This window comes from Melitaea cinxia, chromosome 10 (genome assembly GCF_905220565.1).
Source record: "Melitaea cinxia chromosome 10, ilMelCinx1.1, whole genome shotgun sequence".
NCBI classification, from domain to species: domain Eukaryota; kingdom Metazoa; phylum Arthropoda; class Insecta; order Lepidoptera; family Nymphalidae; genus Melitaea; species Melitaea cinxia.
The window spans coordinates 14,640,800-14,654,133 of NC_059403.1; the positions used below are offsets into that span (position 1 = coordinate 14,640,800).

The 13,334-nt window shown below is 32.8% G+C and overlaps 1 protein-coding gene across 1 annotated transcript in view; it reads left to right on the plus strand.

The window, feature by feature from the left end:
* The window catches only part of LOC123657042 (poly(A)-specific ribonuclease PARN-like), a 29,266-nt gene extending 16,187 nt beyond the window's left edge, over window positions 1-13,079 (plus strand). The window contains exons 12-14 of the mRNA XM_045592640.1: window positions 10,030-10,061; window positions 11,654-11,772; window positions 12,757-13,079. Of these exons, the coding sequence (XP_045448596.1) occupies window positions 10,030-10,061; window positions 11,654-11,772; window positions 12,757-13,056 (451 nt within the window). The 3' untranslated portion in view covers window positions 13,057-13,079. The remainder of the gene's footprint in view (window positions 1-10,029; window positions 10,062-11,653; window positions 11,773-12,756) is intronic.
* The last annotated feature ends 255 nt before the right edge of the window (window positions 13,080-13,334 follow it).

The window sequence follows — 13,334 nt, forward strand, 5'->3', positions numbered from 1 at the left end:
ATTGAGTTTGTAATTTCAACTAAATCATTCAATCATCCTCGTGTCTTTTCCAATCTACGTAACATTGCAAATCATCCTCGAAAAAAGGCAAAATCTTCCGGGCTATTTTGGCGTTGTTCAAAGCCATCCAGTTAGTTTAGCCAATTGCAGTCCATTACTGGACATAGGCCTCCCCAAGTTTGTGGCAAATATCTCAGTTTTCCGCAATCCTCATCCAGCCCACACCGGCAATCTTACGTAAATCGTCGGTCCACCAAGCCGGAGGACGTCCCTCACTGCGTTTGCCAAGACACGGTCTCCACTCCAGGAGCCGTCTGCTTTAACGGCCATCGGTCCTGCGGCACAGATGACCAGCCCATTGCCACTTCAACTTGCTAATTCTGTGGGCTATGTCGTTTACTTTTGTCTTCAAGCATTGTCAAATCAAAAGCCATTAATCCAAATGGATGAAAGCAGGTGTGACTGATGGCTTATCGATGGTTGCAATTCCTGCTGTGTAGTACTATTTCTATTTTATTATTTGACAATTAAAATGGTTGTAACAAAAAAATCTGTATAGCAATCTGTAATAGCATGGTGTCGTCTTCTGTCAAAGATTTTCATTGTAATATGAAACTTTGAATAGTTACGGGTCTCTGTAAAGAACTCACTATAGTCGGCGCCACGGTTCGCTTAAACCGAAAATAAAAATCATCATATCAAGAATTTCGCTCTAGCGGGTACATCGTTCCATAGCTTAATTGGCTAGAGCGCCGACACGGTCAGTCGGAGATGCGGGTTCGAATCCCGCTGGAGCGGTCAATTTTTGATATGATATTCAAAAAAGTTTAGAATTCCTAATGTGTGGGTAACACAAAAATAAAATCGTACATATTAAAAAAATCTGTGTTTAAAGAGTTGCAAATAACATTAAGAAGATACCACATAGATTGTGTATAAAATAACATCTGTCACGTGTACCTGCTTACATAATCTACACATGTAACGTAATACGTTTTCGTACTAAATATTCGTTGTAAATTATTCGTTGAAAAAAAAAGACGAGTGTGCTTTAGACCACACGACTAAAGTAAAACTTTCTATTTTCACTAACTTATATCTCCACCTCAATTCCTGTTCGCCTCGGCCGATCAAACTTTTTATAATGCTCTCGTCTCTCTTACTCCCGAAGTCAAGCGTTCATAAAGAGGTTTTACTTCAAAAATGGTGAACAATTTATGTTATTAATACATGCTTTACGAAATCTTTATGAGGTTAAGAAATGTAGCGGAAAATGACTATTGTAGTAATATTAGAAACTAAAGTCGTGTAATGTCCTATTGTCTCTATCGTCGCCTGCTCTGTGTAAGGGTGCGCACGCGCCTCGAACTGGGTCGCGATTCTCGCCTCCAGCCAGTGATAGCTGCTTGCGGTAGTAACAGTTGCTGATTTAAACCTTCGTGACGCGCATGATCTGTGAAATACTGTCCGCTCCTTGTTGAGTCATCGCGATATACTCGCATTGTAAGCCTCGCCACGTGTGGGAGTAGCTTTTCAATGTATTGAATAAAACAGCATTTACTTCATACCGTATCTGTTATATAAAGGTGTTCAATAATTTATTTTCAGTACCAACTTCTAGTGGGATATAATATTTTTTAAATACTTTTACTGTGTTTACGTTTGAAATATTGTCTATTTTTATGTTTTTAATGTTTGTGCTACTGTTTAAGTACATTATTTTTTAATTATTGTATTTTTGATTAAATTTCCGTCGATTTAAATTTTATTTATCGATAGATACAGTATATGAATGTGAAATATTTACCTTAGCCAATTTAACTAAAATACAATAACACTTTAGAAATCGCATATCTGTATTTAAATTATTGTAAATGTAAGCGCGCCCACGAATCGAAATCGCGCGGCAGATGTTATTGCAATTGAAATAAGAACGTATAAAATCTGTCGAGTCGAATAAAGCATTAACAGTTACAATGATAGGTATCGCTTAGTTCTTCCAGTCCAGTTATCCACTTGAATATTATCGAGGCGAGGCATTGAGAAAGGCAGTATGTTCCGAATGCGTTCTGTCGTGTCAAATTAACACACGGCTGATAGTATTCATTGAAGTTATTGCTGAACTCGAATATGAATAATCTTTGGAGCGGTGACGGTAAATATTGGATTGTCGTGATTGATGCAAGTGTTGTGTTGGTTCCGTCGGTTCTATTGGCCATTGTATCGGACGGTTTTTGATATATGATATTTATCCTGGTGACAACCTCGCGCAGAGATAAGTGTTTATCAATTTCATTGCGGTTTTGTTCGTAAAATACTTTTAGGATTACGTGCAAAATTTTGTCTTTCAGCCTGCTTTAACTAAATTATATAATATATGTAGATATAGTTGAATTAAAGCTGAATATCAATGAGTCTCTTATATTTAATTCAATTCATTATGTATGAACATTTGCATACAAAACCATTAAGTTCTTCCAAGTTTTAACAAAGTAGCGAATTTCTCAAAGAGCGTCGAGGTATTTCGCGTGCGTGTAGACAAAAGGTGAAGATAACCCCGCGCTTGCGCATTGCGCCAGCTTTGTACTGGCTCTTTGTACCTGACGGGGCACTAATGGCGCCACCCGACGACGCGCGCGATTTAGTGTTATAAGGCCGCATCCTAACGACGAACCATCAGTTTCACGCCTTTGTGCGCGCACGCCTCGCTCTAGACCCGATTGAATAGAAACTGGGAGGGCTTCAAGCGAAACAAATTTATTTTACTTGACTTTGTATCTTACTTTGGATGTCCTACGTTGATAATGTCTCCTGCTCGAATCACCTCTTTATAGTAGGAACCTACTTTGTTCCCTTGTCTCGTGCAATGGAATTCCATATTATAAATGCAATGTTTTTATATGATAGTCGTTATTATATTGGTTAACATTGTAGATGAATCGTAACTTCTCAGCCAATTATATTTTATCTCTATTGCTCGTAAGAAACAGATGAGACTAGTGATATCACTAACGCGTGCTTAATCTACAGATGGACTGCGACAGGACAGAGCAAAACCTTTCTGTACTGACACGTGGCATTTAATTGACGTAGGACAGATTCATGTTCGAGACGGTGCCCCCGAGAGTAAACCACGCGTCCGTATTCATAGAAATTTAAACTATCATGGAAACAGTTACGGGCGATAATTGCCTGCCCGTGTTTGACAGATGGAGTACTTCTCCCGAGGCCCAAATACACGGTGTCGTCGCACAATTTGCCCCGGACACGTCACTCAATGTAATTGGCTGGATGCCGCCATTAGCTAATGAGATCTCCCGATAGGATCTAGTCGGCGTCCGAGCAAAGCGAATATCTCGAGGATACTTCGCTCCGTTAGGCACTGGCCGACGACAGCGGGCAGGCGACGATACGAAACGGATTTGAGATTCAACGATGTCTATGTCGAGACGTGTGAAACTATCCGACATGCCGACGTCTTGCCTATTGCGTCTGATCCGCGCGTATAAGGTGCGGCCCCTGCGACAACGAGTAACGGATGAATTTACTACTGTATTTGCTAGAAGTTTATACGGCCATACACATGTGTCCTTCTATATTTGTCCATTACTTGCATTGCATTACATTTACTAAACGGTCATATATTATTTGCAAAGCGAATATTAGGAATTAAGCGATTTTTTACTGGATACGTACTTTAAGACATTGAATAAACTAGGTAAACGAGGTATTCATTTCGTTCAGGTGATTATTTTCTTTTTATACTTTTTGTTCAAAAAAAATATTTAGTAGGTAATAGGTACAGTGTTCACGGGCGGAACGGATATTCGTTTGCTATGAAATCGAATAAAAACTCCTCGACGACATATTTGGCGCAATTAACAATTTTCTTGTATATATCGAGCTAACTAAAAAATCGTCTTAAGTGATGCAAGCCTTATTTCATCTGTGTAAACTCGTAATAGGGAGATGGGCCATAAATTATGTGTAATTGATACGACAGAGACATCACAATCGTCGCTCACAAAAACAAAGTTTACCCTTTTCGAGCGGTTCTAATAAGCCAACAGATGCATAAGGCGTAAATCATTAAAGGGTCCGGTTTTGTCGCATTAAAATTCGTGTAAAAAATAAACAAGAGCGGTAACGCTAACTATGGAAGATGTAAAGTTGCCGTGATCGACTGGGCGCACGCGACACTGACGTCCAGCGGAGCCTATATGCCAACCATATTACCTAATTTAATTAATTTGTTTTGTTAAACAAATCGATTGTTCATTTTTTTATTTAAGTATTTCGAGATCTATACAAATATTAAATTACACCATTTTTTCAAAAATAGTTATAATTCTTTTTTACAATTTATTGTTCGTAAAAATACAATCGATTTATATTTATTTAGTTTGATTAAATGTATGAAATAATTATTTCTAATAGCCGTTGACGGTTACTGTATCGTTTCAACCTAACATACCATAAACAAGAACTAGAACCCACGTATTATTGTGTCGGGTGTAACAAGCGAATCGTGATTGCTCAGAAAGGGATGTAGTACGACCTAACACTATCCACATCACACCTCAGTATTACCATACCGTTTGTCCTTTTATTTGTCACCAAAATTGGTATACCGTCTATGTAAGCCCGACCTTTACCGTTGTTAGCTGTGATTTAACCGCACCGATATCCCTGTAGCCAGGTAACAATAAATATTGGTAGCGAAGTAACAGACCCATCGGGAACACGGGCGTTTTGCCTAACTAATTTTGTATTGGATTACAGGGATGTTTTATGAAGGAACACTGAGTGTTGTTGAGTTCGTTTTACGAATGCTGGATGGTGATTTTATTAATACCTAAGATCTGAATTTGGCGTGTGGGTGATTTTGTTTCAAGACCTGAAGTCATAACATTACGTTTGTTAATTGGTATTTGTCATTTATTAATTATATTAGACTATATTTTGTTTTGTTATGTTTTTAAATATAGAAATTTATTTTAGTTCGCGGCGTAATATTTTAAAATTTTGCAATGACTCCTCAAAAAGTAGCGCTTAACGGTCTAAGTTGTTATTTGCAAACTTGTACATATATATGTAATATATATTTTTAAATTGGTATTTTAATGAGACTATCATTATAACACAACAGATGAAGAAAGAATAAACAACAATTTATATTTAAATCATTAATGTCGAAAGGACCCCATAAAAAGTCCCTATAAATGTATTATTAACGATTCCAATACAACAAACACGATATTTATATAGACACCTTAGGTGAATAAATAATAAATAACGATCATTTCAACTAAACACTTCTAAATAGAATATAAAAAGACGACGTTATTATCGTAACACGTTCACGCAAGTCCGGTACACTCATATGTTTCACCATTAACAGCGCCATATTCAGTCTGAAAACCGATTTAATGGCGTGGTTAATAGACCGACAAACGTCAGACAAGCATTGTTTTGAAACTGATGTATGTGCATGTGTTAGTTTGACAGTACAGTGCGTCAGACTGTGACACAATGACAGCATACATGCGCTAATGCGGTGTTAGCAAGTATCGTACGTTGTCGAAGGTCCCTATAAGTAATTAAGTGCGCCAGCTTATGGTTTTAAACTTCGATTATCGAATTCGTGTCAGATTTATTGTAAATGTCATTGATATTATTACGGAAAGGATAATAAAAATAAAAAAAAAATAAAGCAGTATCAATCGATTTCCTTCGAGTCTTCTTCATTTAACTTGATATTGGCGAAATCATCTGTTATTATTTCTCTAAAATCGGTTTAATAAATGAATTATCGATTTAAAACAAATAATTCATCATATTATTTCTAACAAAATTTATATTGGTAAGCAATTATTAAGTTCTTATAATGGTATTTTGATTCTTATTTTAATAATGATTTGAGTAAAATATTACTTGTGCATAATTTTTAGGTACTAATGTTGTATTAAGTACTTTCCTGCATTAGGTTAACGCGTTCGATCCTTTCAGTCTCATTCACTTGACACGCGTGACAATATATATCAGGACAACTCAGAACGATACTCTAAAGTAATAATAATTATTAGTAGAATGAACAAAAAGTTCAGATACAAGTCAATTGGTCCACATAGTGTCGCCGCGCAGGCGCGCCACAGTCCTTATTTGGTCCAATGTTTGATAAATGGACCTTCCCGTTGATCTTTGAGACCATGTCCGATGATGATTTTATGTGAGAGAACACGGCAGCTTTAATTGCTAGTTGTAAGAGCGATCATCGCGATAAGTACAGTTTCAAACAAAAAAAAATATTACATATTTTTTCTGTCACCCTCTATAGATCCGTTATTACTTCTATTGACAATAAAGCATTCATATTAAATTGTAACTTGTATAACGATACGTATCAAAATTAACTGTTCTATTATAGCTAACGAGATATATAATTCTCAAGAGAATTAATTTAAAGATGGGGTTTTTTTCTTTTAAAGGGGTTATTAGACACATTACATCGAATCAGCGCCGCGGTCGTGACCGTGGCGAAGTAATTTGGCTCCGAGTGTGTCCCTGTCTCGTGACAGGTGAATGCTAGCCAGTGTGTCCGGCGACAATTAGTGCGTTCCCATACCAATTAAATCGACTCCGACACGTTCTCTATTTCGTGGAAGATTAAACTTCTATCACCTGCACGGTGTCGGGTCAGTGGAAAAAAAATCCCTTCAGTATTTCCTACTTTTTATTATTAGTTCCATTCGTATTGTTTTCGAGCGAGGAATTTATAAAGGTCTCTTGACGGTTTTTTTTTTAGCGTTTAATATTGCGCCTTTGTGTAGTTTATATAAATATGGGTTTTAGTTTAACAATATATATATTTAAATTTAATTCATGTGTTTCTGAATGATGATCTGTAAAAAAAGTTCCAAGTGTAGTCCATAGACCACAGCCATAGACTTTTTAGAAAATATCAAGTACTGACATTTAATTTATATTCCAGTTATTGAATAATCAAAAATTCAAAGTTTTTGAATAAATTAAGAAAGTACCTATGTCTAAAAGGTTGTATGCGTTGTTATCCATTTTTTGTGAATTTAAAGCTATAATGTTTGTTATTTCGTAGTGTTATTCTTAGGGGAGAATGCAAAAATGGCAGCGTGAAGAATAGAGTTGCTCTTTCCTAAAACGTAAAATTTGCATTTGATGTCAAAAATGATGTCTTTTATATGGTAGTAGCTTGTTTGAATGGTTTGGATTACCTTTCCTTGAGTTATTTTATTTTTTAATTTACATATAACTGAAACAATAAGTTTACCGGAAATTTATTATACAAATTTACAAGAATTCTTTACATACCAGTAACGTCATAGATCAAGTAAAAAAAGGTAGATAACGCACCTAGAACAGAAAACTGAAGCCACTTTTTTAAAGATGTGTGAGTGAGTGAAGTGTTGACACCTTTTAAAAAAAGTCCCTAAAAAATTTTTATTAAACAATTAATTTAATATAGGTAAAATGGGTATGTGAAAATAAAAACCTGTTTATAGTTTTAAATAAATTTACTAAAAATAAAACAAAAAATCGGTAGAATAATAAAAAAATATATTCGTAAGATAATCGTATGAATGGACACTTCCTATCCCCTCTGTTTATCTCTTTTCAGTTTGCAGTCGGTTTTTTGTTTAACTATTTTTCTTAAACCTAGAATCCTTTATGTTGTATAAGTTTTTTAAATTTTTGTCGCTTAGAACTCAGAGTCATCGTCATTGTTTGCATTTTACTAATATGATGTAGTCTTATGTTCAAATATTTTTCAATCTCTAATCGTATTAAATTGACTTTATGCGCATGGCCAGCATAATCGTGGTCATTTTCTCAGTCTTACAGCCGCTACCCATTCACCTCTTATTAAAATATTCGTTGGAAACCTAAAACCATGAAATTTGATAGTAAAATATGGGTACCTAGTTTACTCAAACATTGTAAAAAGTTAAAACATAAAACAAACGAGTTAATAATTCATAAATATATTTTGATTTTTTTATTTTCAAGTTATGTAACATAAAATAACACGAGAAACAAAAAAACAATAACTATGTCTACTTTTTACTTCATTATTTTTCTGATTGCGTACAATTTACTTACCTACATTTTGGGGTATTGAAAAAAAGAACTACTGGCAACACTCCCGTGGTACGTCATTTCGTGACATTGAAATTATAAGTTCCGAATAACCTCATTATTATTTTGGAATAATAATAAATTTAAAGTTTTATATGTACTTACGTGCGAAACGATATTCCTTCAGATTTTTTTTTACATTGGTATTGTTTTTGCACCATTTAATCAAACAAGACGGCATTTTATAAGCAAAGTTACTGTATGAAGCCTCGTGACATACTAACGAAAATGAGCGTAGTTTGATGCATATGTGTGCGTGAGCGCGTGTATTTACTTGAAGGAGCCGAGTTTTATGGCTTCACTAACAACAAAGGCCGCGCATTATCTACTTTTTTTACTATATCTATGAGTAACGTGTATTTGAAATATATAGTAAGTAATGTTAATTTTTATACTTATATTATCTGCAGCAAAAAAAAAAAAACGTATGAAAATATATCACACAAGTCACATACCTATGAATACACACTTAACAATATTTAAATGTCACATGCTGTCGAGCAAGCATCTATTGAGAATGTATCAATAAAATAATATTCGAGTATTTTGTTTTACGGCGCGAATCTAATCGTAAAATATTATGATACCATATCACATTCTATTCGATGTTATAGCTCATTATAGACTAACCAAGTAATTAATTGTGTACTATTACGTAATTATACTAATTAAAGTTTAATGTTTAAACGGATATGTTTATGGCACTTTTATTATGCTATTATAATTATTAGTACGTCAGAAATTCAAGTGTTGATTTGATAGCTTATTTTATAATCGATTGATATAGTCTATCAACGTAGTTTTTAGTAATATTATTGTCATAAATGTTTTGTATTTGTCCCAATTCCTATCTCAAACAGAAACCTCCGTAGTAAATGATATATTTAAAATACTTAAAGAGTTAGTCCAAAAAAGGTAAATGGTCTAAAACCGTGTTACAATAATTATAATTACTTTATATTTAGAGAAATTTATTGCAACTATTATATTCTGTATTATTATTTTAAATCCGAACGTCACGTCATTAATGAGGTACGGCAAAGCAGGAAATTTTCTGCTCAAAATATGGAGCAGCCCGATTGAAGTAGTACCTCGACCTTACAGACGATCACAGCTAAATAATACTGCTACCAAGCAGTGCTGTGTTCCTGTTGGTGAGTAAGGTGACCAGAGCTCCTGAGGTTAATTGGAGGGCGGCCACGCGCTTGCGATGCTTCTATTTTGCGATGGTGTTGCAGAAGTCTATAAGCTACGGTAATCGCTTACCATCAGGTGAGCCGTATGCTTATTTGCCGATCCAGTTGTATAATATATATATATATATATATATATATATATATATATATATATATATATATATATATACATATATATATTATAATGTATAATGTTTAATCAAAGTAAAAGTACAAAAACAGTATGATTCTAAGTTAAAAAAAAAAAAACTAAAAAGGTCTATTTTATTACAATAATATTTAAAAATATTATAAATACATTCTGTGAAAGGGAAATATAAAGTGCAAGTTTATCGGATAACCGTATTCCATAAAAAGCGTTCGAGTCGAACATGCACAATAATAAATAATTAAATTGTGACGACAGCTATTTCTTTAACAACTAAATAACGTTGTTTAGTCTAAGTGGCAATTTTTAAATATTTCAAGTTTTTTTATTATTATTAATTGGTCACTGCCTTTTCTCCCTACAACGTTGTTTGTATATTGATATAAAAATATAAACAATTAGAAGAAAAATTTTCATTCGATAATATATTTTTTACTATTTTACGGTCAGTCGATCAAATTAATTTATAATAAAAAGTTTTTGTTTTTCAATTGTTTTTTTTTTCTTTTACAGGTATTCAACAGACAACGCGTTGGCTCGACGAGGTACGTCTAGTTAATTTTTTAATAACTCTATAACAATATACATTTTATATATTTTTATTTCGCATACTAGCCTTAGGTATTTTATTATTATGGTTTTATTTTCGAACTTGACAGTTTAAAAAAATGTCACAACAAGAAAAAAAACTAAAACCGTTAAAAGTTCAATAAATAATATTATAATTCTTGAAAATGTCCCTCGATGAGATATATAATCTTAATTATATGCTTTTTTTTGCATTCAAAATTAACACTTAAGGGAAATATATTTGTAAGTATATAACACATGTTTACACTAGTTTAGATGTTTTTATTACTAATTATAACGGGTTAGTCGGAATAAAACTTCTACTCCTTATAATTTTGATTGATTGATTTTTAATTGTCTTTATTGAATCATGTAAGTTGACAAATGTTTGTTTAACAAAAGCTCACTTATTTTTAACATCATATTTATAATACATTTTTAGGCTACTCATCTTTACAAACATACACGTTGAAACACGAAAAAGTAATTATAACATGTTTACACAAAAACACTTCACAGGTATCAGTATAACCTAATCGTATGAGGCGTTTGTAAAACGTTGCACATTTTTAATTACATTGAATTTTACATTTAATACTTATTATAGACAAAGATTAGAAAAAATAAAAATAAAACTCCTTATAATTAATAATAAATAGACAAAGATTAGAAAAAATAAAAATAAAAACTCCTTATAATTAATAATAAATTAATGTCTAAATGCTGTGTTTCGATGTCTATTAAGTTATTTGTGTTAATTTATTTGCATCTTTGTGTTAATTTATTTGCATCTTGGTGTTTTATTAGTTTTTTTTGGTATTTAGGTTCACGTATTAGATAAAATTAGCTTTTAATATTTCAATTCTAAATACATTTTTATATGAATGCTACATGTTATTGTATCTGTTTTTATATCTGTAATTTAACAAACACTTTTCTATTTTTAAATTCTGTAAATTTGTCCTTAATTTAATAAAACACTGAAAGTATCACTTTAAAAGTAGACGAAATTTTGATAGTATTATTACAAAAAGAGATTGGTACATTAATATAGTAGAAAAAAAAAACTTACAAATATTTTCATACTCGTATTTTCCTGTTTTATAAATTTGGGTTATAACTAAATATTACATTAATATAGTAGAAAAAAAAAACTTACAAATATTTTCATACTCGTATTTTCCTGTTTTATAAATTTGGGTTATAACTAAATATCTTAGGATGTATGTTAGTATATAAATCGACTATGATTTCGTTTGAGTGTGGACATATGTTACTATATGTAAGATATAATAATTAATATATTTATAATGAACAGGCATTGTAAGTGTTAAAAGTAGACGAAATTTTGATAGTATTATTACAAAAAGAGATTGGTACATTAATATAGTAGAAAAAAAAAACTTACAAATATTTTCATACTCGTATTTTCCTGTTTTATAAATTTGGGTTATAACTAAATATCTTAGGATGTATGTTAGTATATAAATCGACTATGATTTCGTTTGAGTGTGGACATATGTTACTATATGTAAGATATAATAATTAATATATTTATAATGAACAGGCATTGTAAGTGAGTCTAATGCGCCCCGGTCGCCGGAGAAGAGTCGAGAACGGTCGAATAGTGTATCGTTAACGGAGACTCAAAAGGCTCGCAAGAGGAGCTCGTCCGGCGTGTTTAAGGTAAAACTTGTACACTGGGTTCTAACTTAGGTAAGGCCCAGCAGGAAATATCTAGCTCAAAATCTGAAGCAGCCGGCGGCTGAGGAAGCGGCTGAGGAAGTATTTCCACCTTACAGAAGACCAGCCCAAAAAAAAATTAGAGCTCTCGGGAAGGGTTGTGAGTAGGGTCACCAACGCGTTTACGATGCTTATGATGTGGGTGACGTTTATAGGCTAAGGTACTCCGCTCACCATCAAGTAGGCCGTACGCTTGTTTGCCATCCTAGCGGTGTCATAAAACAGTACCTTTATTCGGAAATTTCTTTGCTTAAAATCTTTTAAACTTTCCTTTATCGCGGGTCAATAAAAATTTCAAAATCTGGTGACACACAGAATAATATAAGTTTATAACTTGTTCGATTAAATTAGGCATTAGGGAGACGAGTGTGTATATATTAAACAAAAAAAAAAAAACAAATATTAAATAACTCAAAAATTTATTTCGCAAAATACAGGTTTCCTCACTATCCACCGTTGAGCACGAAATGAAATCTTAAGACAAATTTACCGTTTTAAAATTCAGTGCTGCCCGGAATTCAACCTGAGATATTCAACGCACAAGGTATACTTTCTGTCCCGAGATTGGCCCTAAGAAAGGGTCTTGCGCAGTTGTAATTTCTGGGCGCAACTTTTGGTAGTTTGAAGTTCGATTCTAAATAAGTTATGGGGATACACAGTTACACACTAATACACAGTTTAAAATAAATAAATATGGCTTTACTGATCTTTCAGATTTCAAAATATTTTTATGTATTAGCTCCTTGGATTTCTTATAAATAATTATATATATAAAGGCCACACATAAAAAATAAAGATATGTATTTTTCTTAATTTGATTAAAGTTTTGTTTTCCTAGTATTAATTCACAATTAACAGAAATTATAAATCGCTTAAAAGTTATTGAATTAGTTATTCTTTAAATACTTACTTGAATAATTCTAACAGATTGAAGAAGTCACGCCGCCGCCTCCGAAAAAAGCAGACCTTATAAACAAATCAGATCAAACGCGAAACACTACCGAGGTCATTTCGAACGGGCGCAGGAAACACAAGGATTGTGCGAAAGAGACGCCAGCGGAGAAAAGAAAAGAGACAGCAACAGAGAAAAGGAAAGAAACAACAGAGAAAAGGAAAGATATATCAATAGAGAAGAGAAAAGAAACGAACAATGTTGTAAAAAGATTTGACAGTGACAGTAAAGTGGAGTGCGTGACAGCATTTAAGGAAATCGATAATTGGGACTAATAAATTAATTTGACTATTTCAAATGTTTGTTTTATTTATTCGAGTTTTAAAAGCGGAAATTTTAATAGTTGAAAGTTTGTTTTTAATTTGAAATCTTAAGTAAAATAATTTTGTGCCTAGAACATGTTTTTTAAATTTTGTAATAAAAATGGCAATATTGTATGTCTACAGCACATTAAGGTTAACGAATAAAATTAAATAAGTGTTAAAAGTCGTAATAAATATAAATTCACACTAATTAAAGACATCAACAAATCGAATTACGTATTACTAAAAAT